We start from the raw sequence: 27,213 nt of genomic DNA, 5'->3' as shown, positions 1-27,213 counted from the left end.
AAAAAATCATCGTTGACTTGAGCAGGTCTGGAAAATCACTTGGAGCCATTTCAAAGCAGCTTTAAGTCCCAATAGCAACTGTGCAGACAATTGTTTGTAAGTATAAAGTGCATGGCACAGTTTTGTCACTTCCACTATCAGGAAGAAAACACAAGCTATCACCTGCTGCTGAGAGATAATTGGGCAGGATTATCAAGAGTCAACCGAGAACCACCAAAAAGCAGGTCGGCAATGAATTGTAAGCTGCTGGAACACATGTGGCAGTGTCCACAGTCAAGCGTGTTTTGCATTGCCATAGACTGAGAGGCTACCATGCAAAAAAGAAGCCCTTGCCCCAGAAGCGACACCTTAAGGCAGTGGTTCTCAAATGGGGGTCCTCGTACCCCTGGGAGTACTTGAAGGAATGCCAAGGGGTACGTGAGATTTTTTTTAATTATTCTAAAATAGCAACAATTCAAAAATCCTTTATAAATATATTTATTGAATAATACTTCAAGAAAATATGAATGTAAGTTCATAAACTGTGAAAGGAAATGCAACAATGCAATATTCAGTGTTGACAGCTAGATTTTTTTGTGGACATGTTCCACACCTCTGCCTCTGTGCCTGGCCGTTATCTACCGCCCCCCAGGGCCCTATTCGGACTTTATTAGTGAATTCTCAGAGTTTGTTGCTGATCTAATGACGCACGCCGATAATATAATTATAATGAGGGACTTTAATATCCATATGAATACCCCATTCGACCCACCGTGCGTGGCACTCCAGACTATAATTGATAGCTGTGGTCTTACAGAAATAATAAATGAACCGACGCATCGCAGCGGTAATACGATAGACCTAGTGCTTGTCAGAGGTATCACCGTTTCCAAAGTTACAATACTCCCGTATACTAAAGTATTGTCCGATCATTACCTTATAAAATTCGAAGTTCAGACGCATGTTCGTCAAACTAATAATAATAATAACTGCTATAGCAGCCGCAACATTAATGCTGCCACAACGACGACTCTTGCGGAGGACCTACTGTCCTCGGTAATGGCACCGTTCCCAAAGTATGTGGGCTCTATTGATAACCTCACTAACAACTTTAACAACGCTCTGTGCGAAACCATTGATAGTATAGCACCGCTGAAGTTAAAAAAGGTTCCAAAAAGGCGTACGCCATGGTTTACTGAAGAAACTAGAGCTCAGAAATTATTATGTAGAAAGCTGGAACGCAAATGGCGCACGACTAAACTTGAGGTGCACCATCAAGCATGGAGTGATAGTTTAATAACTTATAAACGCATGCTTACCTTAGCTAAAACTAATTATTACTCAAATCTCATCCGCATTAATAAAAACGATCCAAAATTTTTGTTTAGTACAGTAGCATTGCTAACCCAACAAGGGACTCCTTCCAGTAGCTCCACCCATTCGGCAGATGACTTTATGAAGTTATTTAATAAGAAAATTGAACTTATTAGAAAGGAGATTAAAGACAATGCGTCCCAGCTACAACTGGGTTATAGTAACACAGATACGATTGTATATATGGCGGATACTGCAAATATCCAAAATAGTTTCTCTCGTTTTGATGAAATAACATTAGAAGGATTGTTACAACGTGTAAATGGAATAAAACAAACAACATGTTTACTTGACCCACTTCCTGGGAAACTTATCAAGGAGCTTTTTGTATTATTAGGTCCATCAGTGCTAAATATTATAAACTTATCACTTTCCTCGGGCACTGTTCCCCTTGCATTCAAAAAAGCGGTTATTCATCCTCTCCTTAAAAGACCTAACCTCGATCCTGACCTCATGGTAAACTACCGACCGGTGTCTCACCTTCCCTTTATTTCGAAAATCCTCGAAAAAATTGTTGCAGAGCAGCTAAATGAACACTTAGCGTTTAACAATCTATCTAAAACCTTTCAATCCGGTTTCAGGGCAAATCACTCGACTGAGACAGCCCTCGCAAAATTGACTAATGATCTATTGCTAACGATGGACTCTGATGCGTCATCTATGTTGCTGCTCCTCGATCTTAGCGCTGCTTTCGATACCGTCGATCATAATATTTTATTAGAGCGTATCAAAACACGAATTGGTATGTCAGACTCAGCCCTGTCATGGTTTAACTCTTATCTTACTGATAGGATGCAGTGCGTCTCCCATAACAGTGTGACCTCGGACTATGTTAAGGTAACGTGTGGAGTTCCCCAGGGTTCGGTCCTTGGCCCTGTACTCTTCAGCATCTACATGCTGCCGCTGGGTGACATCATACGCAAATACGGTATTAGCTTTCACTGTTATGCTGATGACACCCAACTCTACATGCCCCTTAAGCGGACCAACACGCCGGACTGTAGTCAGTTGGAAGCGTGTCTTAATGAAATTAAACAATGGATGCCCGCTAACTTTTTGCAACTTAATGCCAAAAAAACGGAAATGCTGATTATCGGTCCTGCTAGACACCGACCTCTATTTAATAATACAACTTTAACATTTGACAACCAAATAATAAAACAAGGTGACTCTGTAAAAAATCTGGGTATTATCTTCGACCCAACTCTCTCCTTTGAGTCACACATTAAAAGCGTTACTAAAACGGCCTTCTTTGATCTCCATAATATCGCTAAAATTCGCTCCATTTTGTCCACTAAAGACGCCGAGATCATTATCCATGCGTTTGTTACGTCTCGTCTCGATTACTGTAACGTATTATTTTCGGGTCTCCCCATGTTTAGCATTAAAAGATTACAGTTGGTACAAAATGCGGCTGCTAGACTTTTGACAAGAACAAGAAAGTTTGATCATATTACGCCTGTACTGGCTCACCTGCACTGGCTTCCTGTGCACTTAAGATGTGACTTTAAGGTTTTACTACTTACGTATTGCCGATTGTATTGTACCGTATGTCCTGGCAAGAAATCTGCGTTCAAAAGACTCCGGCTTATTAGTGATTCCTAGAGCCCCAAAAAAGTCTGCGGGCTATAGAAAGTTTTCCGTTCGGGCTCCAGTACTCTGGAATGCCCTCCCGGTAACAGTTCGAGATACTACCTCAGTAGAAGCATTTAAGTCTCACCTTAAAACTCATCTGTATACTCTAGCCTTTAAATAGACCTCCTTTTTAGACCAGTTGATCTGCCGCTTCTTTTCTTTCTCCTATGTCCCCCCCTCCCTTGTGGAGGGGGTCCGGTCCGATGACCATGGATGAAGTACTGGCTGTCCAGAGTCGAGACCCAGGATGGACCGCTCGTCGGGACCCAGGATGGACCGCTCGCCTGTATCGGTTGGGGACGTCTCTACGCTGCTGATCCGCTTGAGATGGTTTCCTGTGGACGGGACTGTCGCTGCTGTCTTGGATCCGCTTGAACTGAACTCTCGCGGCTGTGTTGGAGCCACTATGGATTGAACTTTCACAGTATCATGTTAGACCCGCTCGACATCCATTGCTTTCGGTCCCCTAGAGAGGGGGGGTTGCCCACATCTGAGGTCCTCTCCAAGGTTTCTTATAGTCAGCATTGTCACTGGCGTCCCACTGGATGTGAATTCTCTCTGCCCACTGGGTGTGAGTTTTCCTTGCCCTTTTGTGGGTTCTTCCGAGGATGTTGTAGTCGTAACGATTTGTGCAGTCCTTTGAGACATTTGTGATTTGGGGCTATATAAATAAACATTGATTGATTGATTGATTGATTGATAAATATTGATGTTACAGATATCTTATTTTGTGAAGAAATGTTTAGGATTAAGTTCATGAATCCAAATGGATCTCTATTACAATCCTCAAAGAGGGCACTTTAAGTTGATGATTACTTCTATGTGTAGAAATCCATCCATCCATCCATCCATCCATCCATTTTCTACCGCTTATTCCCTTTCAGGGTCGCAGGGGGCGCTGGTGCCTATCTATAATTAAATCACTTGTTTATTTTTCAACAAGTTTTTAGTTATTTTTGTGTATTTTTTTCCAAATAGTTCAAGAAAGACCACTACAAATGAGCAATATTTTGCTCTGTTATACAATTTAATAAATCCGAAACTTATGACATAGTGCTGTATTTTACTTGTTTCTTTTTTTCAACCAAAAATGCTTTGCTCTGATTAGGGGTACTTGAATTAAAAAAATGTTCACAGGGGGTACATCACTGAAAAAAGGTTGAGAACCACTGCCTTAAGGCTCGTCTAAAGTTTGTTGCTGATCACATGGACAAAGATAATACCTTCTGGAAGAAGGTTTTATGGTCAGATGAAACAAATACCGTATTTTTCGGATTATAAATCGCTCCAGAGTATACGTCGCACCGCCCAAAAATGGATAATAAAGAAGGAAAAAAACATATATGTTGCACTGGAGTCTAAGTCGCATTTGTGGGGGAAATTTATTTGATAAAATCCAACATCAAGAATAGACATTTGAAAGGCAATTTGAAATAAATAAAGAATAGTGAACAACAGGCTGAATAAGTGTACGTTATATGACGCATTAATTAACAACGGAGAACGTGCCTGGTATGTTAACGTAACATATTATGGTAAGAGTCATTCAAATAACTATAACATATAGAACATGCTATATGTTTACCAAACAATATGTCACTCCTAATCGATAAATCCGATGAAATCTTCTTCCTCGATGTCGCTTCTAAACAACTCTGCCAACACCAAAGATATGCGCCTCTTCCTCTTGTCATTTTCTGCTGCATATTTCACTACGTCCAGCTTCTAATCTGCAGTACATGATTTCCTTCTCAGTCCAATTTTTGTTCAGCCCTGCTCAGTTTTTATAAGTTACCGCCAACGATGAAATGGTCCACTTTAATAGCTATGGCAGTAGCATATAGCAAATAGCAGTTAGCATTCCATGACCCACAATGCACTTCTGCCATGACCCTCCCCCGCCGAATTCTTATTGGTTGACGTGTAAGTGATGATTACTGACGTGTGTGTGACGCTTGCTGACATTTTCTTTGTCTCTTCTGCGAATGAGATGAATAATATTATTTTATATTTTATGGAAATGTGTTTATTTCACACATAAGTCGCTCGGGAGTATATGTCGCACCACCGGCCAAACTATGAAAAAAACTTATAGTCCGAAAAATATTGTATTTAGCTGTTTGGCCACAATACCCAGCAATATGCTTTGAGGAGAGAAGGTGAGGCCTTTAACCCCAGGAACACCATTCCTACCATCAAGCAAAGGTGGTGGTAGTATTATGCTCGGGGCCTATTTTGCTGCCAATGGAACTTGTGCTTTACAGAGAGTAAATGGGACAATAAAAAAGGAGAATTACCTCCAAATTCTTCAGGACAATCTTAAATCATAAGCCGGGAGGTTGAGTCTTGGGCACAGTTGGGTGTTCCAAGAGGACAATTACCCCAAACACTTGTCAAGAGTGGTAAAGGAATGTTTAAATCAAGCTAAAATTAAGGTTTTAGAATGGCCTTCCCAAAGTCCTAACTTAAACCCCATTGAGAACATGTGGACAATGCTGAATAAACAAGTCTGTTTCAGAAAACCAACAAATGTAGCTAAACTGCACCAATTTTGTCAAGAGGAGTGGTCAAAAATCACTGTAAAAATAATTATTTGTGGAGTTTCAGCTATTCACTTAGAAGAAAAACAGGTACTTAAGTGTTTTTCCACACTGCTTTGGCCAGCTTGCCTCAACACACAAACATGGTGAAAGCTAAATATATTGGAAGAGGGAAATAACAATTATTTGACACCTCCCAACAGGCTAATGTTTAATTCATGTCACAAAAATGGAGAGAACCAAAACCACCAATGGCTTACCTCAAGGCAATGAGACGAGCTGTCAGCAAGCGTCTCAGTGAGGAAATCTTCCAAAGCTTTGGGCTGGTTGGTCAGGGTAGAAGGAGGGTAGCTTGTGGTCAAAGTGGCAGAAACCCCAACAATGCTATGTTTCAACTGCTCCTTCTGATGACGCCGCTCTTTCCTCAAGTCTTTGGCTTTCCGACATGGGGGTCGGTTGGGATCTGATCCTTTACCTGCACGTCATACATAATGAAGAGTGTGTAATAAAAAAAATAAAATGGAGGTGTACTCACTCTCAAATATTTCCATAAGTACAGGGCAAACATTATGTCTGTAGATTTACATGGAAAAAACATCTGCAATATTGAATAAATAAGGTAGTTTGATTCACATTAAACATACCATACCAACTTTATTTATAAAGCCCATTAAAAACAACCACAGTTGAAGAACAAAGGGCTGTACACCACAAAGAAATAAAGGCAAAGGACGGACTAAAAAAATAACATTTAAAACAGAAGTAAAAAAAACACATTGAATTAGCAAATACAAATGACCCTAAGAACAATTTGTTAGATAAAAAGCAGTTAAAAACAGTTAAAAAAGTTAAAAGTTAAAAACAGTTTAACGTCTCATACTGGGTTAAAAGCCAGTGAATAAAAATGGGTTTTAAGAAGGGTCTCAAAAAAAGCCAAAGAAGGAGCCTGTCTCACATGGAGAGGGAGATCATTCCAGAGTTTGGGACCCGCAACAGAGAAGGTTCTGTCCCATCTGAGCATGCGCTTTGATCATCATCATCACATCACCAAATTTAACAACTTCTGTGGCAATGTGATGTTGTCCCAGCCCCTCCCTTAACCCGCACCTCCCTTCTGCTCTTCCTTTTGCCCCCACCAGCTCTTGGGACTCTTGCCAAGCCCCGCAGTTCTCCCGGCATCCCATGTCAACAGTTTATACGCCCACATCCTGTTTGGAGCATTAAGGAAACAGGGCCATTTCCTGCTTGTCAAATTGCCAGGCGCAACCATAAGCTCACTTTCTACCTTTTTCCTCCATCAGCGTGTGAGAGGGAAAACCCCTCTTGACAAGATACTATTTCTTAATTTAGATCGCTTCTGTTCTGTGGTTTTAAATGCAGCGAGACCATCTAGTCCAGTGGTTCTCAAATAGGGGTACGCGTACCCCTGGGGGTACGCGTACCCCTGGGGGTACTTGAAGGTATGCCAAGGGGTATGTGAGATTTTTTAAAAATATTCTAAAAATAGCAACAATTCAAAAAGCCTTTATAAACATATTTATTGAATAATACTCCAATAAAATATGAATGGTAGTTCATAAACTGTGAAAAGAAATGCAACAATGCAATATTGAGTGTTGACAGCTAGATTTTTTTTGGACATGTTCCATAAATATTGATGTTAAAGATTTTTTTTTTGTGAAGAAATGTTTAGAATTCTCTATTACAATCCCCAAAGAGGGCACTTTCAGTTGATAATTACTTTTATGTGTAGAAATCTGTATTTATAATTGAATCACTTGTTTATTTTTTAACAAGTTTTTAGTTATTTTTTATATCTTTTTTCCAAATAGTTCAAGAAAGACCACTACAAATGACCAATATTGTGCACTGTTATACAATTTAATAAATCAGAAACTGATGACATAGTGCTGTATTTTACTTATGTATCTCTTTTTTTCAACCAAAAATGCTTTGCTCTGATTAGGGGGTACTTGAATAAAAAAAATGTCCACAGGGGGTACATCACTGGAAAAAGGTTGAAAACCACTGATCTAGTCTAACTTATTCACCACATAATGGTGTTTGCATCAAAAATATTTTCTATTAACATTGACTAAAATCCTACTGGAGCAAAGCTATCATTCTAGTTTAAACAACTTCAGTGACACAAAGCTGCAATGCGCCATGTGGATTTATAACTCAGTTTAGTGGTTGTCCTCAATCGACAGTACACTGGGGTGCAATAGGTATAATGGTCTAGATTCTGGACTGTGTTAATCACACTCCCTCAGCCATCATCCCACCTCAGGTACTCCTGAGGACTGCACACACAATCACATGCGGGATTACGTTTGACAGATCATTTCCTGTGACAGACACATACTCCCACCTCAGCACTTAGCACTTCATAAAGCTATGACACTGTCCCTGGCTCCAAAAGCACAACTCCAAAACAGTGGTCAAAATAAAAGTATGACTATTGCTGTGATTATTTTATTATTATTATTGTGTCACAAATCACAAAAAGGTTTGTTTCCTATATTTAAGGGGGAGAAACAATATTAACCATTTTAACATAACGTTATAAACTTTTGTTACTTTTTGGTTAACATCACTTTAGGGACTCAGTCAAACTTAGACACAAGTATCAAATAAGTTTACAGAAGAACTCTGATTGGGCCTCAAAAAAGTGAAATGATCATCAAAAAAGATGTGCTCTTTGGAAAATGTACACAAATTTAACAAAACTGCAAAATAAACAAGGCACTTTCTTGAACTGAATATGAAATAGTATTTTAAAAAGCACCAACTGTAAGATTGTCGAGTAAAAATGTTGTGGTTTGCAATAGAACCACAGCCCAAAATATACAAATGTAGTTAAAACATGTGTGGAAAAACACATTAATCAGAAATCCCCAGATCCACATATCTTTTTGATTATGTGTACAAATCTGCAGGAATCAATACCGGTCATGGCAACTGCAGTTTAAACTGAAGGATCATGTATACACTCGGGGCAAAAATGTTTTGGGAGTAACTTTAGGCATGTGAGCAGTAGCACATTTGGAGGAAAAAAGAGAGGAAAACTGACGAAACAAAGAGGAACATTTCAATTGGTACCAAGTGCTGCCACGCAAGCCCCGAAAGAAAATTAGGAAAATCAAGGCTACATTTCCTGCAATTTTGATGCATTTCTGCACTATACATTACCTTTAGATTTATTCTCATATACCAACCTGTTTTGGCTGTCTTTTTGACACTTGCATGTCTCATATAATGTACCACAGAAGGTTTGTTTTTTTAGTAGATAATTTACTTAACATTGTTATCATTGAAAATGTAATGTCAAATTATATCTATAACATGCATGCAAAGAACTCAGAAAATGTTTTTCCTTTGGCAACTCTATCCCATAGCTGCACCACCTTGGGTAATATACTTCCGGTGGTGTGACCTCTGTTTAAATCGATCCCATCCATCCATTTTCTACCGCTTATTCCCTTCAGGGTACCGGGGGGCACTGGAGCCGATCTCAGCTACAATCAGGCGGAAGGCGGTGCACACCCTGGACAAGTCGCCATTTAAATCCATCACTTCAAAAATATACCTTACCGCTGGCTACTAATAAATGCTCAAGAACTACATCTGGTTCGGAAATAACAGGGATTGGATTGTAATCATCCAAATATGATTAGCAGCAAAGTAGAAAGCTGTCAACGTTGTGGCTCGGCGAGCTTCACAGTCAACAAGTCAGCTAGCTAGATGATGAAAATTATGTTAAGGTCTTGTTTCGGCGGCCCTCAAGTCTTCCTGTCCTGCAATTCACTGTGGCGTGTAGGCAAGAAGAACAGCATGTACCTGAGTTTGAGGCCGGTGTTCAACAAATTTTATTTATATCTTATGTTTTGATATTGTAGTGGGTTTACATAAATCACACACAAAACTTTTATTATTGATAGAGTTCTAGTCGGACGGATTTTCACGTTACACATTTCCGGTGTTGTGTAGTTAGCAGTTGGTAGGCACATGCTTAAAAATATCTCCAGATGAATTTAAAAGTTAATGTCTAAATTATAGCAAGTGAATGTGTATCCTTTTTGAACGATAGTCGATGACTAGCGACAACATTTTCGTTAGTTGCAGCCCTAATGTACATAAATATTTACAGCCTTTGCCATGAAGCTCAAAATTGAGATCACGTGCATATAACTGATCATCCTTGTGATGTTCTTACAGCTAAATTGGAGTAAATGTAGTTGTTTGGACATACCCATCTAAAGATAAGGTCCGCCCTTGACAGTGAATGGCAGAGCACAAACCAAGCATGAAGTTGAAGTGACCTCTAAAACAGTATTGTCTCGAGGCACAAATCTGCGGAAGTGTACAGAAAAAGATATTTGAAGGTCCCAAGGAGCACAGGGGTCTCTATCATTCGTAAATGGAAGAAGTTTGGAACCACCAGGACTCTTCCTCGAGCGGAGTGGAGTGATCGGGGGCAGTCATGGTGGTGACCCAGGACTACAGCATTTCTATGTGGAGAGGAAAACATTCTAGAAAAACAAGCATCTCTGCTGCAATCCACCAATCAGGCCTGTATTGGTTGGCCAGACAAAAGCCATTCCTTAGAAAAAAGCACATGGCAGCCCGCCTTGAGTTTGCCAAAATGCACCGGAAAGACTCTCGGGCGATGAGAAACAAATTTGGTCTGAAACAAATTTCTCTGGTCTGATAAGAAAAAGATTGAACTCTTTGACAAGAATGCCAGGCGTCTGGTTTGGAGGAAACCAGGCATCACTCATCACAAGGACAATACCATCCCTACAGTGAAGCATAGTGGTGGCAGCATCATGCTGTGGGGATGTTTTTCAGCGACAGGAACTGGGAAACCAGTCAGGATAGAGGGAAAGGTGAATGCAGCAGAGGCATCCTGAATGAAAACCTGCTCCAGAGCATTCTTGAACTCAGACTGGATTAACGGTATATCTTTCAGCAGGACAACAAACCTAAGCACACAACCAAGATATCAAAGGAATGGCTTCAGGACAACTCTGTAAATGTCCTTGAGTGGCCCAGCTTGAGCCAAGACTTGAATCCGATTGTACATCTCTGGAAAAATCTGAAAATGTCTGTGCACCAATGTTTCCGATCCAAGCTGATGGAGATTGAGAGGTGCTGCAAAGAGGAATGGGGAAAGAGGAATAGGCAAAACTGTCCAAAGATAGGTGTGCCAACCTTGTGGCATTGTATTCGTAATGACTTGAGGCTGTAATTGTTGCCAAAAGTGCATCAACAACGTATTGAACAAAGGCTGTGGATACTTATGTACATGTGATTTTTTAATTGTCGTTTTTTTAATTTGCAAAAAGCTCTCCAAAAAAAAAAAATCAGACTGTCATTATGGGATATTGTATGTTGAGGGCAAAAACTATGTATTCCATTTTGGAATAAGGCTGTAACATGACAAGATGTGGAAAAGGTGAAGCGCAGTGAATACTTCCTCGATGTTAAATTTTATTCTGATGTGTCTGTTGTATACTAAGAAAAAAAGCAATGTTTGTGGCATCACAAAAAAAAAACGAAGCACTGCCACCAAAGCAAAAAATTGAGATTGATTAAAAATTTTTGGACTGACCTATTTACTGTTAAAGTTGCAGGGACTGTTTGCCATAAAATGAACAACTGTCATGCAGCAAACTTGCATAGTGCGGTCGAAAAATGTTGGTGTGTGTGAAAAAATTATCAAATCGTTTAATTTGTGAAGGAGGTGCATTAGTGTGAGTCATGGAAAATAGATCCCAAAAGAGTTCCATTTACTGAAAGTTGTACAAGCTTGAACTAATTGGGCAGACAGCACGTACAGAAGCATCAACATAGGTAATTCCAATTAGTCTAATTTGCCCAAAACATATTTGGTCATCTACAAAACCCAAAACTAATGAAGTTGGAACGTTGTGTAAATCGTAAATAAAAACAGAATACGATGGTTTTCAAATCCTTTTCAACTTTTATTCAATTGAATATACTGCAAAGACAAGATATTTGATGTTCGAACTGAAAAACTATTTTTTTTGCAAATGATCATTAACTTAGAATTTAATGGCAGCAACACATTGCAAAAAAAGTTGTCACAGGGGCATTTTTACCACTGTGTTACACGGCTTTTCCTTTTAAAAACACTCAAGAAACGTTTGGGAACTGAATTTTTAAAACTTTTCAGGTGGAATTCTTTCCCATTCTTGCTTGATGTACAGCTTAAGTTGCTCAACAGTCTGGGGTCTCCGTTGTCAAATTTTACGCTTCAGAATGCGCCACACATTTTCAATGAGAGACAGGTCTGAACGACAGGCAGGCCAGTACTCTTTTACTACAAAACCACACTGCTGTAACACATGCAGAATGCGGCTTAGCATTGTCTTGCTGAAATAAGCAGGGGCGTCCATGAGAAAAACGTTGCTTGGATGGTAACATATGTTGCTTCAAAAGCTGTATGTACCTTTCAGCATTAATGGTGCCTTCACAGATGTGTAAGTTACCCATGTCTTGGGCATTAATCAATCAATCAATCAATGTTTACTTATATAGCCCTAAATCACTAGTGTCTCAAAGGGCTGCACAAACCACCACGACATCCTCGGTAGGCCCACATAAGGGCAAGGAAAACTCACACCCAGTGGGACATCGGTGACAATAATGACTCAGTGGGACGTCGGTGACAATAATGACTATGAGAACCTTAGAGAGGAGGAAAGCAATGGATGTCGAGCGGGTCTAACATGATACTGTGAAAGTTCAATCCACAATGGATCCAACACAGTCGCGAGAGTCCAGTCCAAAGCGGATCCAACACAGCACCCCCATACCATCACAAATGCTGGCTTTTGAACTTTGCGCCTAAAACAGTCCGGGTGGTTCTTTTCCTCTTTAGTCTTTAGGACACAATGTCGACAGTTTCCAAAAACAATTTGAAATGTGGACTCATCAGGCCACAGAACCATTTTCCACTTTGTATCAGTCCATCTTAGATGAGCTCGGACATGGCGTTTCTGGGTATTGTTGATAAATGGCTTACACTTTGCATAGCTAAGCTTTAATTTGCACTTACAGATGTAGCGACAAACTGTAGTTACTTAAAGTGGTTTTCTGAAGTGTTCCTGAGCCTATGTGGTGATATCCTTCACACACTGATGTCGATTTTTGATGCAATACCGCCTGAGGGATTGAAAGTCACAGGCATTCAATGTTGCTTTTGGGCACTGCCGCTTATGTGCAGTGATTTCTGCAGATTCTCTTAACCTTTTGATATCACGGAGCATAGATGGTGAAATCTCTAAATTCCTTGCAATAGGTCGTTGACAAATGTTGTTCTTAAACTGTTCAACAATTTGCTCAAGCATTTGTTCACAAAGTGGTGACCCTCGCCCCATCCTTGTTTGTGAATGACTGAGCATTTCATGGAAGCTGCTTTTATACCCAATCATGACACCCACCTGTTTCCAATGAGCCTGTTCACCTGTGGGATGTTACAAATACGTGTTTGATGAGCATTCCTCAGCTTTCTCAGTCTTTAATGCCACTTGTGCCAGCTTTTTAGAAACATATTGCAGGCATCAAATTCCAAATTCCAAATGAGCTAGTATTTGCAAAAAATCAAGTTTACCAGCTCAAACGTTCAGTATCTGGTCTTTGCAGTCTACTCAATTGAATATAGGTTAAAAAACAATTGCAAATCATTGCATTTTGTTTTTATTTACGATTTACACAACGTGCCAATTTCACTGGTTTTGGGTTTTGTAATAGAGAGTAACGTTTTCAATCCTCTTAAAGTATGAGCCTAATCAAGATTACAGTTTACTTGGTCATCTTCTGCACTTTGTTTTCTTGCAAAGACATTTCTGCGATTGACCATCCTAGAAGCTCTTGTTTTGACCATTTACATTTCGGGAGCACTTTGTATATCTATATTTATCTATATATACCATCATGAAGATGTGCAGCCGTGCACACGTTCAAGTTAAACTAATGTAAACACTCCTGTAACAAAGTTAACTGAAAGACATTTAACTGAGGGTGTCTGTTAAAAGTATAGCGGTGACATAGACTGGAACATATTCATGCTATGTTTATGTCTCCAAACGTGTCAGCAAGATTAAATTACCTAGAGGCAGCTATTTACAGTGTATGTTTGCGCTATAATTTGTGTGGGCTGAACTTAGTCTTACTTCATTGTTAGGTATGAATGAATGTAGTGAAAGTGATTGATGGCTAAAATACAAACAACTGGAAGTACTATTTCCTGTGCCTAATGGGAGTTTCAAGTTTGTTATCACTTCCCTTTGAATGTGATAGGCTGAGAACAGTCTTTAAAGTTTAAGGAAAGCCTAACCAGTTTTATATCTTGAGAATCACAATCCCTTTGTAAGGTAATAACTGGTGTTTTTCTCTTTTTTATGCATTGTAATTGGTAATATAAAACTATCACTAGACGGCTAACAACAATAAAGCCCTCTAAAAGCATCCAAAAACCAAAAAACAATTTACATGACATTTACATGTCATGTCATGTCATTTACATGTCATGACCTGCATATTAACAAAGTATTAGCAACATTGTTAGCGATTAGTTTGCACCCACTTTGTTTTTACCTTACAAGTAAGGATTGCGATTAATTCATCATCTCAATCATCATCTGTGCTGAAAGATACAAACATCCAATCAGTCCATCTCAGTGAGAGCAGAGATTGTACAATTACTGATTATTTTGTAGTATTATATTGTTAGATTGTATTTCTTCCTTAGCCCCTTAGCATTTGTGCTACATGATGCTTAGTGTTTCATTAGAGCGAAATATGCTTATTCCCCAGCTTTAAAACTTGTAACTTATCCTACTTATATTCAGGCTCAAAAACATAAGGTTGTGGATTATCATATTTCCCAAAGTAGTCATCGTTGCCGGCTCTCATTAAGTCCACCATTGTAAGTAGTAGTTAATGAAGGAAATAGCAAACGTTGTGAAGCGTCTGTGAAATCAATGTGCCGCTGTAATGCTTAAAATGACCAAAATACATAAGTATTAAATGTTATCATGAATGTACCTGTTACTACATTACATCAATATTTACAGCATGTGGTGTACATTAAAACAGAGGTTTTCAGATTATTTTTTAGAGCACTTCATAGGCGGAATATACGAAATGATCTGCATTGTCAGCCACCTTTTGCTAGTGTTTATTTAAAATCACACAAAATTAAACTGACATACTTTATTCTGATTCTGAAAATTTAAAAAGCATTATAAGATGTGTTCTTGTCTTACACAAGGATTATGAATGATAGGCAATATTCCAAAAAGACTGCAGGTCCCCTTTAACACTGTGCCCCGCTGGCATGCTGTACAAGTACACATTTTGTGATATGATTGTATTTTTGGTTGAAAGAAATTACAGTACTTTAAGGGTACCATGATATGTCCCTTTCAGGTGAAAAGCCTATGTGATTAATAAAGTTAGGGCATCAACACACTGAAGCCTGACAATAATTAAAAAAACTAATTTAGGTCACACAATGTATTTTCGACTAGGGCTGTCAAAACTAACGAGTTAACTCATGTGATTAATGACGAAAAAATTATCACCTCAATCATGTGCACACTTAGACTAAAAATGCAATTTACCGTACAAGCTTTTTTACCTTAACCGCCATACGATCAGTGATCGGATAAATATAGAAGGCAGTGCTAAAATGAGTGAGGTGACTCCGACTCCAAAATACAGCCTGAAAGAACTTTAGAAAAAACAGTTTCCAAGCTTTTGTGCAAATAAATGACATGCATTCAAGTAAAACCTTTAAAAACGTTCCCGGAGTACATTTTGACAATAACATTTGTGTACAAATATTGGGATCTTTTCTTAGGCGAATTTTAATTACGCAAGCAAGTAACCAACTGTGATTAAATATGATTAATCCAAATACCAAAATATGATTAATCCAATTCAAAAGTTGAATAACCATTTGACAGCACTAATTTCCACACATCATGCTATGATTTGCCAGAGTTCTTACCAGGTTTAGGAGCTGGAGTTGTTTTTCTATCTGAGACAGAGCCTGGATCTCCTCTGGATAGTTCTGACCCAGTAGGTGTGGTGTCTGCTTCATTCCTCTTAACTACTGTGATAGCCGGGCACTCCAGTGCTTCCTTTGGAATGTCTGTAATAGCAGACTTTGGCATTTTTATACTCGGTTCTCGTGCACCTGATTCTTCACACACTGAGTCCATTGGTTCCCCTACAAAGTAAAAAATAAGGAGTATGAACATTTGAAAACGAAAACATATTCCTGTATATTTAATTATAATACTCACCAGGTTCACCGGGTCCTTTTGGTAATTCTCCTTTAGAAAGAAATTTATTCATCTTTTTCAGTATTTTCTTATGGGATTTGGAAGGCTGGAATTTCACAGGATCACATCTTGATGGGGAGCACAAGGGAAAGCTGCAGTTAAAATGCTTCCAGAAAATACCAGTGAAAACGTTTGTCATTCATGTTCGAAAATCCTACCTGATAGTATACTGAGGACAGCAGGTCTTGTTCAATATAGGCTTGTAAACATATTTTCCACTTCTAAGACATGAAAAAACTAATTTAGTTTACAGTAAAAATATGCAATTGGGCTGAAATAATTAAACTAATTGTTCGGTGGGTCAAAAGCAGACAAAAACACTTGGTACCTTCTCCATCCTCTGTCTATGAGGTCTTGATAGTCTTGAACTGTCATGGCATGAGACCACATACCTGAGGAATAGAATAGTATTACTAACAAGTTATAGTAGTCGAAAAACTATGGAATTATTGATTCAATGCGATCTTATTTTATAAATGACAAAAAATACATTTCTATCTCACTTATTTATTAATGAGCTGCAACATTCACCTTCCCGCCAAGGCGGTGGTGTTATTGTTCATCACCTCTTAATCCACTTTTTTTGGTTTGTCATTAAATGTACTGTCAAGTGAGGGAGTGTGTCACGTAAGCCTTGAAAATAGATGTTTTTTCTCATCTTATCCATCCTCCTCCTTCTTTCCTTAGCAGAGACTCACACATCTAGTAATACATAGCTAATGCTAACTACAATGCAAAGTTTGTTCCAAAGAAAAGAAAAGTGTTACTAGTAGTTTGGTTTTGCAGGACTAGGCCAAGAACAAATGTCAGCACCTTTCAAAGTTTTTTTAAAAAAGTCAGCGTCACGAAAAACTTATTACAGCATCTGAAAACACAGTATTTCAGCCGAGTGCGGAAAATGCAACTCTTTACGAGGCAAACAAGGCCGCAACAACAAACAAACTCCAGCTAAAAAGCAGCTTACTGTGGTGGATTTACTTAAACAAGGTACCACGATAAGAAAGAAGCACAGTGGAGAATGATTACTGAAACAGTCACTCACTACTATGCACTAAATTAGTCTGATTTCTCAAATAGTTTGTTTTTTTGGATTTCCACTCCTACGTGTAAAGTCCAAGTGTCTATAAGCACTCTCAAATGCGGCTATTGGTTATCTGCCATGTGCCATCAGTACACTGACATACGCTTTTTTAATTTTAGTGCGAATGACTGAATTACTTTTCTGGTTGACCTATGACATCACATTAGGATTTGCGGATCCTTATGACTTGTTTTAACTGACCATCTCTGTAATATCAATCAAAGTTGATTTTAACAGTATTTAATATTGGCACAGATTACAAATATTATGTCTTTAATGGCTATGCTGATGTTAAATTTAAATTTAAAAGAAAATGTAACCTCACAGGTTAGAGGGTTTCCCGCAGTGCTTTGTTGTTAAGGCGGCCGCCTTAACAACGAAGAGATACGGCCTAAACTAAAGTCTTAACAAAAAAAAAAAAAAGTCTTAAAAAGCTGCTCTGGTTAGTTCTGCGTCTGCCTCTGTCAGTATGTCACAGAACCATCTGATTGGTTACATGCAGAGCGGTAAGAGCCAATCAGTAGTGCGTATTCAGAGTGCATGTAACAACCAATCAGCAGTACTTATTCAGAGCGCATGTAATGTGGAGCAAGCAAAAAGGTGTTTTTAGAGGTTAAGGCAGCGGACTCTCCCCAAATGATAATAAACACCTCCCAGTCAACTACTAGTAACGTCCCTATGAGCCCGTTGAAGTTCTAGAAACAAGCGGCAGCTCAGCACGCTCCCAGTCCTTGAGGTGAAGGCTAATTAGCTATTAGCATAATGTTAGCTCACTGTGCAGTAGGTGTGTGGGTGGGCGTGCGTGTGTGTGTGTGCGTGCGTACGTGCGTGTGTGTGTTACGGACAGCAAAGCCCTGTCTGTCTGAGAGAAAGACAAGCAATATTGACTTACAGTCAAAAAGTAAGTCATTTCACTTTATTTTTTTCTGTGTTGATTGAGCAGTGTTGAAGCAGCAAAAAACAACATTATGTTAGAAGAGTTTCTGTCTCTGATAGTTGATATAATAATGTAACTGCATCATAAAGCCTGCATGAAATCCATGGTGTTCAGGGATGAATAGCCTCTCTTATTGCTATTTTACAATTTTTTCAGCTATAGTTACATTAATCATTAGTAATGTAGCAGCCAAGTTTTGAATGGCAGGGTTCCTACTATCACCATACATCCATCTTCTTCCGCTTATCCGAGGTCGGGTCACGGGGGCAGCAGCCTAAGCAAGGAAGCCCAGACTTCCCTCTCCCCAGCCACATCACATGTTGATAAAAATATAACATTTACAAAATAAAAATCAACTACAGGCTTCCCAAATGCTGTGATAAATTAAGCAGAGACCCCAAAAGGGAGAAGCGGTAGGAAATGGATGAATGGATGGATGGATGGATGGATGGATGGAGTTGAGCATATGTCAGCATGTGGCCCCACTTTTAACTCTTTTTTTCCAAACGCTTATTGCAAACGCTTACTTACAGTAAGTCATTAATTTGACTTTTGTAAGTCATTATTTTAGTATCTCTGGTAACTAGGACTGTTTGGTTTTTACTTTACGGAAAAATATCGAGATATATGTGGTATACTGCCTTTCAGCAAATGGAGTGGAAAACACAACCAAAAGTTGTAGGCTTCTTCATGCGACGAAGCCGGCCTACGTCACCACAGTCTGTAGTGTATTTCCCCCCCTAGGCTGTGGTGGCAGCGACGAGGTGGAGACGTGATGGCGACAGGCCGAGATACACCGATCCTCACACCCACCCACCCCCTTCCTCGGTCCCGTCCTCCTGGAGAGTCACCAACCTAACTAACACATTTTCTGGGGGAAACACTGGGTTATATATCTTTTATCATTAAACGTAACAAATGTCATGAATATTTAACGGACCACAATGGAAACCTACTCAGTGGCCTCGTGGTTAGAGCAGGAGTGGGCATTACATCGATCGCGAGCTACCGGTTGATCGCAGAGGGTGTATCAGTCGATCGCAAGCCAGGCATTAAAAAAATACACATAAAAATGAGCAATCATCAATCTTCACCAAGACTTCACTTTCGTCAGTTGTTTGACATTCTCGGCACCCGAGGATCTTGTGAGAGGACGCTGGCTGCTGCGAGCGCTAAGAAAAAAATCACTGACAGGACAGACACTTTATATTTCAACAGACTCTTGGACCGTACATGCTGTCAAAACTCTAAAGACCGACTGCACAGTTCCTGTCTTCACCATAAAAGACCTGCTACATCCTGCCTGTGCTAACAAAAAAAGAGTCTCAGAAAGCCGGCGTGCACAAGCTAGCAAGCTACAGAGTTTGATGCCAATGTATTTATGCCCCGCCCTCAGCGACCGCTTCCTCTCCTCTCTTGCCCACACACTCACTGACGTCACTTATCTGCTGCCACACATTAAAGGGCCACACACACATATGCTACTCTCATAACAAAGTGTTTAAAAACGAGTACCGGTATGCAAGCTGGACAAATGAGATGCCAAATTGCCAAATGCCAATACCACTTTCATGTGGTATTGGACAGAAAGGAGGACTTTTTTTCTCCCCCATTTGAAAATGCGGACGTTATCAGCACCACTGTCTGATTCCGATCAATGGAAGTCATCAGAATCAGGTAATACACCAACTTATATTCTTGTCTTCATGAAAGAAAGGAATCTATATGTGTTAAAACATGCTTTTATAATCATTAAACACCATTAACTTGTTAACAAAAATGTCTCTTTCATAAATAAATAAATATAAATTATAAATATGAATGAGGTAGATCTCCTCGACTTGATCAATTGAAAAGTAGCTCGCCTGCAGAAAAAGTGTGAGCACCCCTGGGTTAGAGCAGTGTTTTTCAACCGCTGTGCAGCGGCACACTAGCGTGCCGTGAGATACAGTCTGGTGTGCCGTGGGAAATTATCTAATTTCACCTATTTGGGTTAAAAATATTTTGGGGAAACCAGTAATTATAGTCTGCAAATGATGTGTTGTTGTTGAATGTCGGTGCTGTCTAGTGTTTGGCAGAGTAACCGTGTAATACTCTTCCATATCAGTAAGTGGCAGCCGGTGCTAATTGCTTTGTAGATGTCGGAAACAGCGGGAGGCAGTGTACAGGTAAAATTGAGTCTAATGCTTAAACCAAAAATAAACAAACCGTGAGTGCCCCTAAGAAAAGTAATTGAAGCTTAGGGAAAGCTATGCAGAACAAAACTAAAACTAAAACTGAACTGGCTACAAACTAAACAAAAACAGAATGTTGGACGACAGCAAAGACTTACTGTGAAGCAAAGACGGCGTCCACAAAGTACATTCGAACATAACATGACAATCAACAATGTCCTCACAAAGAAGGATAATCACAACTAAAATCTTCTTGATTGCTAAAACAAAGTAGATGCGGGAAATATAGCTCAAAGGAAGACATTAAACTGCTACAGTAAAATACCAAAAAAAAAGAGAAAAAGACACTAAAATTGGAACAATAAACTCCAAATAAGTCAGGGGGTGATGTGACAGGTGGTGACAGTACACCTACTTTGAGATGACGACTTTTTACTGTCGACGGAGTTTCGTTTTTTAATGATGTCTGCTGGTGGTGTGCCTCTGGATTTTTTCAACGCAAAAAATGTACTTTGGCTCAAAAAAGATTGAAAAACACTGAGTTATAGTGTCCGCCCTGAGATTGGTAGCTTGTTTTGTGAGTTCAAACCCCGGCCGAGTCATACCAAAGACTATAAAAATGGGATCCATTACCTTCCTGCTTGGCACTCAGCATTAAGGGTTCGAATCGGGGGTTAAATCATCAAAAATGATTCCCGGGCGTGGCACTGCTGCTGCCCACTGCTCGCCTCACCTCCCAGGGGGTGATCAAGGGTGATGGGTCAAATGCAGAGAATAATTTCGCCACATCTAGTGTGTGTGTGACAATCATTGGTACTTTAACTTTAAACAAACCTTTTGGCTTTTTGTGCCATCCATTTGCCTTTTTAAAGCATTACATGGATTAAATTATTTAATCTTCTCCATTACACAGCAGTGGCAACCAGTTTGACAAGTGCCGCATGGGCGGGCAAAGCCTTGTTTTCATAGTCTGCACTGTCCTGCAAAAGGTACTTTGCCATGGCTGGACGCTAGTTACCTATACGGCAGTAATCTATCTTCTAATCCAGTGGTTCTTAAATGGGGGTACGCGTACCCCTAGGGGTACTTGAAGGTATGCCAAGGGGTACGTGAGATTCTTAAAAAAAATTCTAAAAATAGCAACGATTCCAAAATCCTTTATAAATATATTTATTGAATAATACTTCAACAAAATATGAATGTAAGTTCATAAACTGTGAAAAGAAATGCAACAATGCGATATTCAGTGTTGACAGCTAGATTTTTTTGTGGACATGTTCCATAAATACTGGTGTTTAGAATTACTGAATTTCTTTGAATTGCCGCCGGGGCGCTAATTAATTTAAAACCTCTTCTCACTCCTTCGCTTACCAAAGACATGCGGTAAAGGTAAGATTGCGCTAATTATTTTAAAACCTCTTCTCATTCCGACTTATGAAAGGTATGCAGTAAAAATTTGAGTGTGATGTAAGCTTGGACCTTAAATCCTACTGAATAGCTCTTAATCTTCTTCCCTTTATGCGATTTCAAATTACCGGTATTGAAATCAGCCTCCTCCATTTTGAAAATGATGACAGGGGAAGTGTCACTCGTGCCATTGTTGTAGGCACAATACCAACGTGAACTATTTGCAAAATGCGCAACAGCATTTTGCAAATTTGTATAATGCCCAATCTTTTTGCAAATTGCTCCCAGCTACACATTTGAATAATGTGTGGTGCACATTTTGCAAATCAATGGGCGCAAATACATGTTTTTGGTGTCAAAATAATTTATTAAATACTTATGTAAATCCATTCATTTGTAGTCGGGGCAATATAACTGAGTATTGCCCTCAAATCAGTCCAACCCAAACCCAAACCCTAACCTTAACCACTTTACAGTGTACATCCACGACTAAACTACTGACTAAACTACTACCACAACTTGGTTTACTATTTATAAAATATAATAATGTAGGGTTACTGTCTAAACCATCCACAAAATCTTGTCTTAAATCTCGTCTTGCGATATGCAAATTGTTTGCGCACAATGGAAATGACGAATAATTTGCAAAGTGCGCGAGATTGGTGAAATGCTTACAACACCGTCACAAGTTTAACCAGGCGGTAATACTAAGCATGCGCTAATTATTTTGGGAAGCGAGTTTGACCCGGCAGTAATTCAAGGCAGGCGCATACTATATGCCCTGCAGCAATTCAAGGAAATACGATAAATTCATTAATCCAGATGGACCTCTTTTACAATCCACAAAGAGGGCAATTAAAGGCCTACTGAAATGAGATTTTCTTATTTAAACGGGGATAGCAGGTCCATTCTATGTGTCAAACTTGATCATTTCGCGATATTGCCATATTTATGCTGAAAGGATTTAGTAGAGAACATCCACGATAAAGTTCGCAACTTTTGCTTGCTAACAAAAAAGCCCTGCCCCTACCGGAAGTCGCAGATGATGACGTCACATGTTGATGGCTCCTCAACATTAATGTTATTAATGTCGACAAAAAGAGGATGTATACACTACACATTTAATAACAATATATTTACTAAAGGGTTTATGTTAAGTAATTAAAAACATTGTTTTTAATTGGAGCCTCCAACAAAAACAGCGATTCAGACCGAGAAAAGAACAATTTCCCCATTAATTTGAGCGAGGATGAAAGATTTGTGTTTGGAGATATTGATAGCGACGGACTAGAAAAAAAAAAAAGTAAAAAAAAAAAGTTTTTGAAAAAAAAACGCGATTACATTGGGACGGATTCAGATGTTTTTAGACACATTTACTAGGTTAATTCTGGGAAATCCCTTATCTTTCTATTGTGTTGCTACTGTTTTAGTGAGTTTAACAGTACCTGATAGTCGGAGGTGTGTGTCCACGGGTGTGTTGACGAGCAGTGTCCTAGGGAAGTCGACGGCAGCTTTATGGGCGGCACAAGCTCAGCTGATCTCCGGTAAGAAGCGACTTTTTACCACAATTTTCTCAACGAAACCTGCTGGTTGACATTCGGTTGGGATCCATAGTCGCTTGACCGCGCTGTGATCTATAGTAAAGTTTCACCTCCGGGAATTTTAAACAAGGAATCACCGTGTGTTTGTGTGGCTAAAGGATAAAGCTTCCCAACTCCATCTTTTTACTTTGCCTTCTCCAATATTAATTGAACAAATTGCAAAGGATTCAGCAACACAGATCTCCAAAATACTGTGTAATTATGCGGTTAAAGCAGACGACTTTTAGCTGTGTGTGTGCACAGTGCTCATATTTCCTAACAGCCCGTGACGTCAAGCGTACACGTCATCATTACGCGACGTTTTCAAGAAAAAACTCCCGGGAAATTTAAAATTGAAATTTAGTAAACTAAAAAGGCTGTATTGGCATGTGTTGCAATGTTAATATTTCATCATTGATATATATATATATATACATATATACACATATATATATATATATATATATATATATATATATATATATATATATATATATATATATATATATATATATATATATATATATATATATATATATATATTTGGGGCGGCATGGCGTAGTGGGTAGAGCGGCCGTGCCAGAAACCTAAGGGTTGCAGGTTCGCTTCCCACCTATTGACATCCAAATCGCTGCCGTTGTGTCCTTGGGCAGGACACTTCACCCTTGCCCCCGGTGCCGCTCACACTGGTGAATGAATGATGAATGAATGATTGGTGGTGGTCGGAAGGGCCATAGGCGCAAACTGGCAGCCACGCTTCAGTCAGTCTACCCCAGGGCAGCTGTGGCTACTGATGTGGCTTACCACCACCAGGTGTGAATGAATGATGGGTTCCCACTTCACTGTGAGCGCTTTGAGTATCTAACAATAAAAAAGCGCAATTTAAATCTAATCCATTATTATTATTATATTTATATAAACTATTGGGTAGTAGTGGGTTTCAGTAGGCCTTTAAATTTGATGATTACTTCTATGTGTAGAAATATTTATTTAAAATTGAATCACTTGTTTATTTTTTTTGTTATTTTTATATATTTTTTTCTAAATAGTTCCAGAAAGACCACTACAAATGAGCAATCTTTTGCACTGTTATACAATTAAATACATTAGAAACTGATGACATAGTGCTGTATTTTACTTATTTATCTGTTTTTTTTTTCAACCAAAAATTATTCGCACTGATTAGGGCAGGAGTAGGGAACTTATGGCTCTCGAGCCAGATGTGGCTCTTTTGATGACCGCATCTGGCTCTCAGATAAATCTTAGCTAACGTTGCTTAACACGATAAGTAATTAATAATTTTGCTGGTAATCACAGTGGTAAAAATAACGTTAAAAATATAAAACATTCTCATGCATTTTAATCCATCCATCTGTTTCTATCCCACCTGTTCAAGAAGTCGCATTAATGGTCAAATGTATTTTATTTATCATTGGTTACTTTCAGAATAACAATGTTATTAAAAACAATAAGAAATGCACGCATTTAGTTGTTGTAATTAGGGAAAGTCGAAATAAAAGAGGAGGCGTAGAATTCTCTCGTCAGAGCGTGGGACGACGCTGTACAAGGGTACAGGTCTACGCATTTCTCCTCATTGAGTTAAATTAAATCCAGTCTCTGTTTAATTCCTTGCTTCTTGTTCTGTTTAATAGATACCATCAGTGTTTGAACCTGACAGTTGCATTCAGTGTTAAAAATATTATAGGGCTCTCAAGGAAATACATTTTAAAATATTTGGCTTTCATGGCTCTCTCAGCCAAAAAGGTTCCCGACCCCTGGATTAGGGGGTACTTGAATAAAAATAAATGTTCACAGGGGGTACATCACTGGAAAAAAAGGTTGAGAACCACTGTTCTAATGGAGCAGTGGTAGTCATGAGAAAACAAGCAAAACTTACTAACACATATGTAACCCATCCATCCATCCATCCATTTTCTACCGCGTATTCCCTTTGGGGTTGCGGGGGCGCTGGTGCCTATCTCAGCTATAATCGGGCAGAAGGCGAAGTACACCCTGGACAAGTCGCCACCTCATCACAGGGCCAACACAGATAGACAACATTCACACTCACTTTCACAAACGAGGTAACACTAACTCAAATTAATGGACGCGCTACAATCTCTTTTGTAATAAGATGTCCTTGTCAGAAACTTGGAGGGATGAGTTAAATGCCAATAGAATAAGCTGAGACATGATTATGCGCACATTTAACACGAATTAGCACCTCCAGCACTGTACAGGCTGACAGGGAGAGTTAGCTGGTTAGCATATTAGCATGTTAACAAACCATCATGGTTCACAGCGACTAGCTTTTGCGACGCTGTCAATAGACACTTACCGTGAGAAAAGTTTCCCTTCTCGTTTTTACAGTAACCGCATCGATAACCGTCATCCCCTCCGAAATATTCGACAATAGAGTAAGAACTGTTTGCTGCCATGTTTGGTAAAAGGACAGGACAACAGTCAAGTGCGTGTTGAGGAGAGCCACCCGGCCGGAAGTGGAACAGTGCAAAAAAACAAAACAAAAAATAATTTATTGAATCATGTGGTATGGACAAACATGTCTAAATTTGTAAATACATTTGTGAAGTTTGTGTAGCACACTTTTGACCTAGGAAAATACTCACTTGTGGTATTTTTTACTTAAAATTGTTGCTTAAAGTCAAAATAATCGTGACGTCATTAACACGCAAAATAAGGATGTTTACATGTTACATAATCCCCCTGAGAACTAACATCTTCTGCAGTGGATATTTTACAAAGGGACAGTTACAATTTTTTTTTTATAGTATTAATGTCGACAAAAAGAGGATGTATACACTACACATTTAATAACAATATATTTACTAAAGGGTTTATGTTAAGTAATTAAAAATAACATTGACCAAATGTGTATGCATAAAAAAAAAAAACAAAGATCTATATATATATTTATATATATATATATAGAGAGAGAGAAAGAGAGAGAGAGGGAGAGAGAGAGAGAGAGATATAGATGGATATATACAGTGGGCCAAAAAAGTATTTGGTCAGCCACCGATTGTGCAAGTTTTCCCACTTAAAATGATGAAAAAAGGTCTGTAATTTTCATCATAGGTACACTTCAACTGTGAGAGACAGAATGTGAAAAAAAAATCCAAGAATTCACATTGTAAGAATTTTAAATAATTACTGTGGAAAATAAGTATTTGGTCAGCCATTCAAAGCTCTCACTGATGGAAGGAGGTTTTGGCTGAAAATCTCACGATACATGGCCCCATTCATTCTTTCCTTAACACGGATCAATCGTCCTGTCCCCTTAGCAGAAAAACAGCTCCAAAGCATGACGTTTCCACCACCATGCTTCACAGTAGGTCTGGTGTTCTTGGGATTCAACTCAGTATTCTTCTTCCTCCAAGCACGACGAGTTGAGTTTATACCAAAAAGTTCTATTTTGGTTTCATCTGACCACATGACATTCTCCCAATCCTCTGCTGCATTACCCATGTATCCATTTTGGTATAAACTCAACGCCAGAGTGAAAGAGAGTCCAGTCCCTCTCGAGAGAACTGGTTCCAGAGCACTTGCTGTGCGTCGAGGTGAGTCGGACTATATCCAGCCAGAACTTCTCTACCTTGCGCACTAGCTTAGGCTCCTTCCACGTCCCAAGAGCTAGCTTATGTAGCCGAGGATCGGACCACCAACTGCCCTGCCTTCGGCTTCCGCCCGGCTCACAATGCACCCGACCTCTATGGCCCCTCCTATGAGTGGTGAGCCCATTGGAGGGATGACCCACGTTGCCTCTTCGGGCCCCATGGGAACTGGCTCGGTCACCAGGCGCTCGACAACTGCCCCAACTCCGGGCCTGGCTCCAGAGGGGGGCCCTGGTGACCCGCGTCCGGGCAAGGGAAATCTGAGTCCATTTTGATGTGTATCCGTACAAGTCTTCGAGCCGCTCTTTGTGTGATCCCTCACCTAGGACCTGTTTGTCTTGGGAGACCCTACCAGGGGGCATGAAAGCCGACGGACAACATAGCTCCTAGGATCATTGGGACACGCAAACTCCTCTACCACGGTAAGGTGGCAGCTCAGAGGAGTATATATATATATATATATATATATATATATATATATATATATATATATAT

At 39.4% G+C, this 27,213-nt stretch overlaps 1 protein-coding gene across 5 annotated transcripts in view; it reads right to left on the bottom strand.

Annotated features, from left to right (window-relative positions):
• Window positions 1–25,571, bottom strand: part of LOC133559197 (arginyl-tRNA--protein transferase 1-like) — a 99,985-nt gene extending 74,414 nt beyond the window's left edge. For all 5 annotated transcript variants that reach the window (XM_061910719.1, XM_061910714.1, XM_061910715.1 and 2 more), the window contains exons 1-6: window positions 25,425–25,571; window positions 16,236–16,299; window positions 16,066–16,128; window positions 15,869–15,975; window positions 15,571–15,792; window positions 5,789–6,003 (exon numbers count right to left, since the gene is read on the bottom strand). In XM_061910719.1, coding sequence (XP_061766703.1) covers window positions 5,789–6,003; window positions 15,571–15,792; window positions 15,869–15,975; window positions 16,066–16,128; window positions 16,236–16,299; window positions 25,425–25,524 — 771 coding nt within the window. In that variant the 5' untranslated portion in view covers window positions 25,525–25,571. The remainder of the gene's footprint in view (window positions 1–5,788; window positions 6,004–15,570; window positions 15,793–15,868; window positions 15,976–16,065; window positions 16,129–16,235; window positions 16,300–25,424) is intronic.
• Between the last annotated feature and the right edge of the window lie 1,642 nt (window positions 25,572–27,213).

Source organism: Nerophis ophidion, linkage group LG09 (genome assembly GCF_033978795.1).
Source record: "Nerophis ophidion isolate RoL-2023_Sa linkage group LG09, RoL_Noph_v1.0, whole genome shotgun sequence".
Taxonomy (NCBI): Eukaryota; Metazoa; Chordata; class Actinopteri; order Syngnathiformes; family Syngnathidae; genus Nerophis; species Nerophis ophidion.
This window is presented reverse-complemented; position numbering and strand designations above follow the sequence as displayed.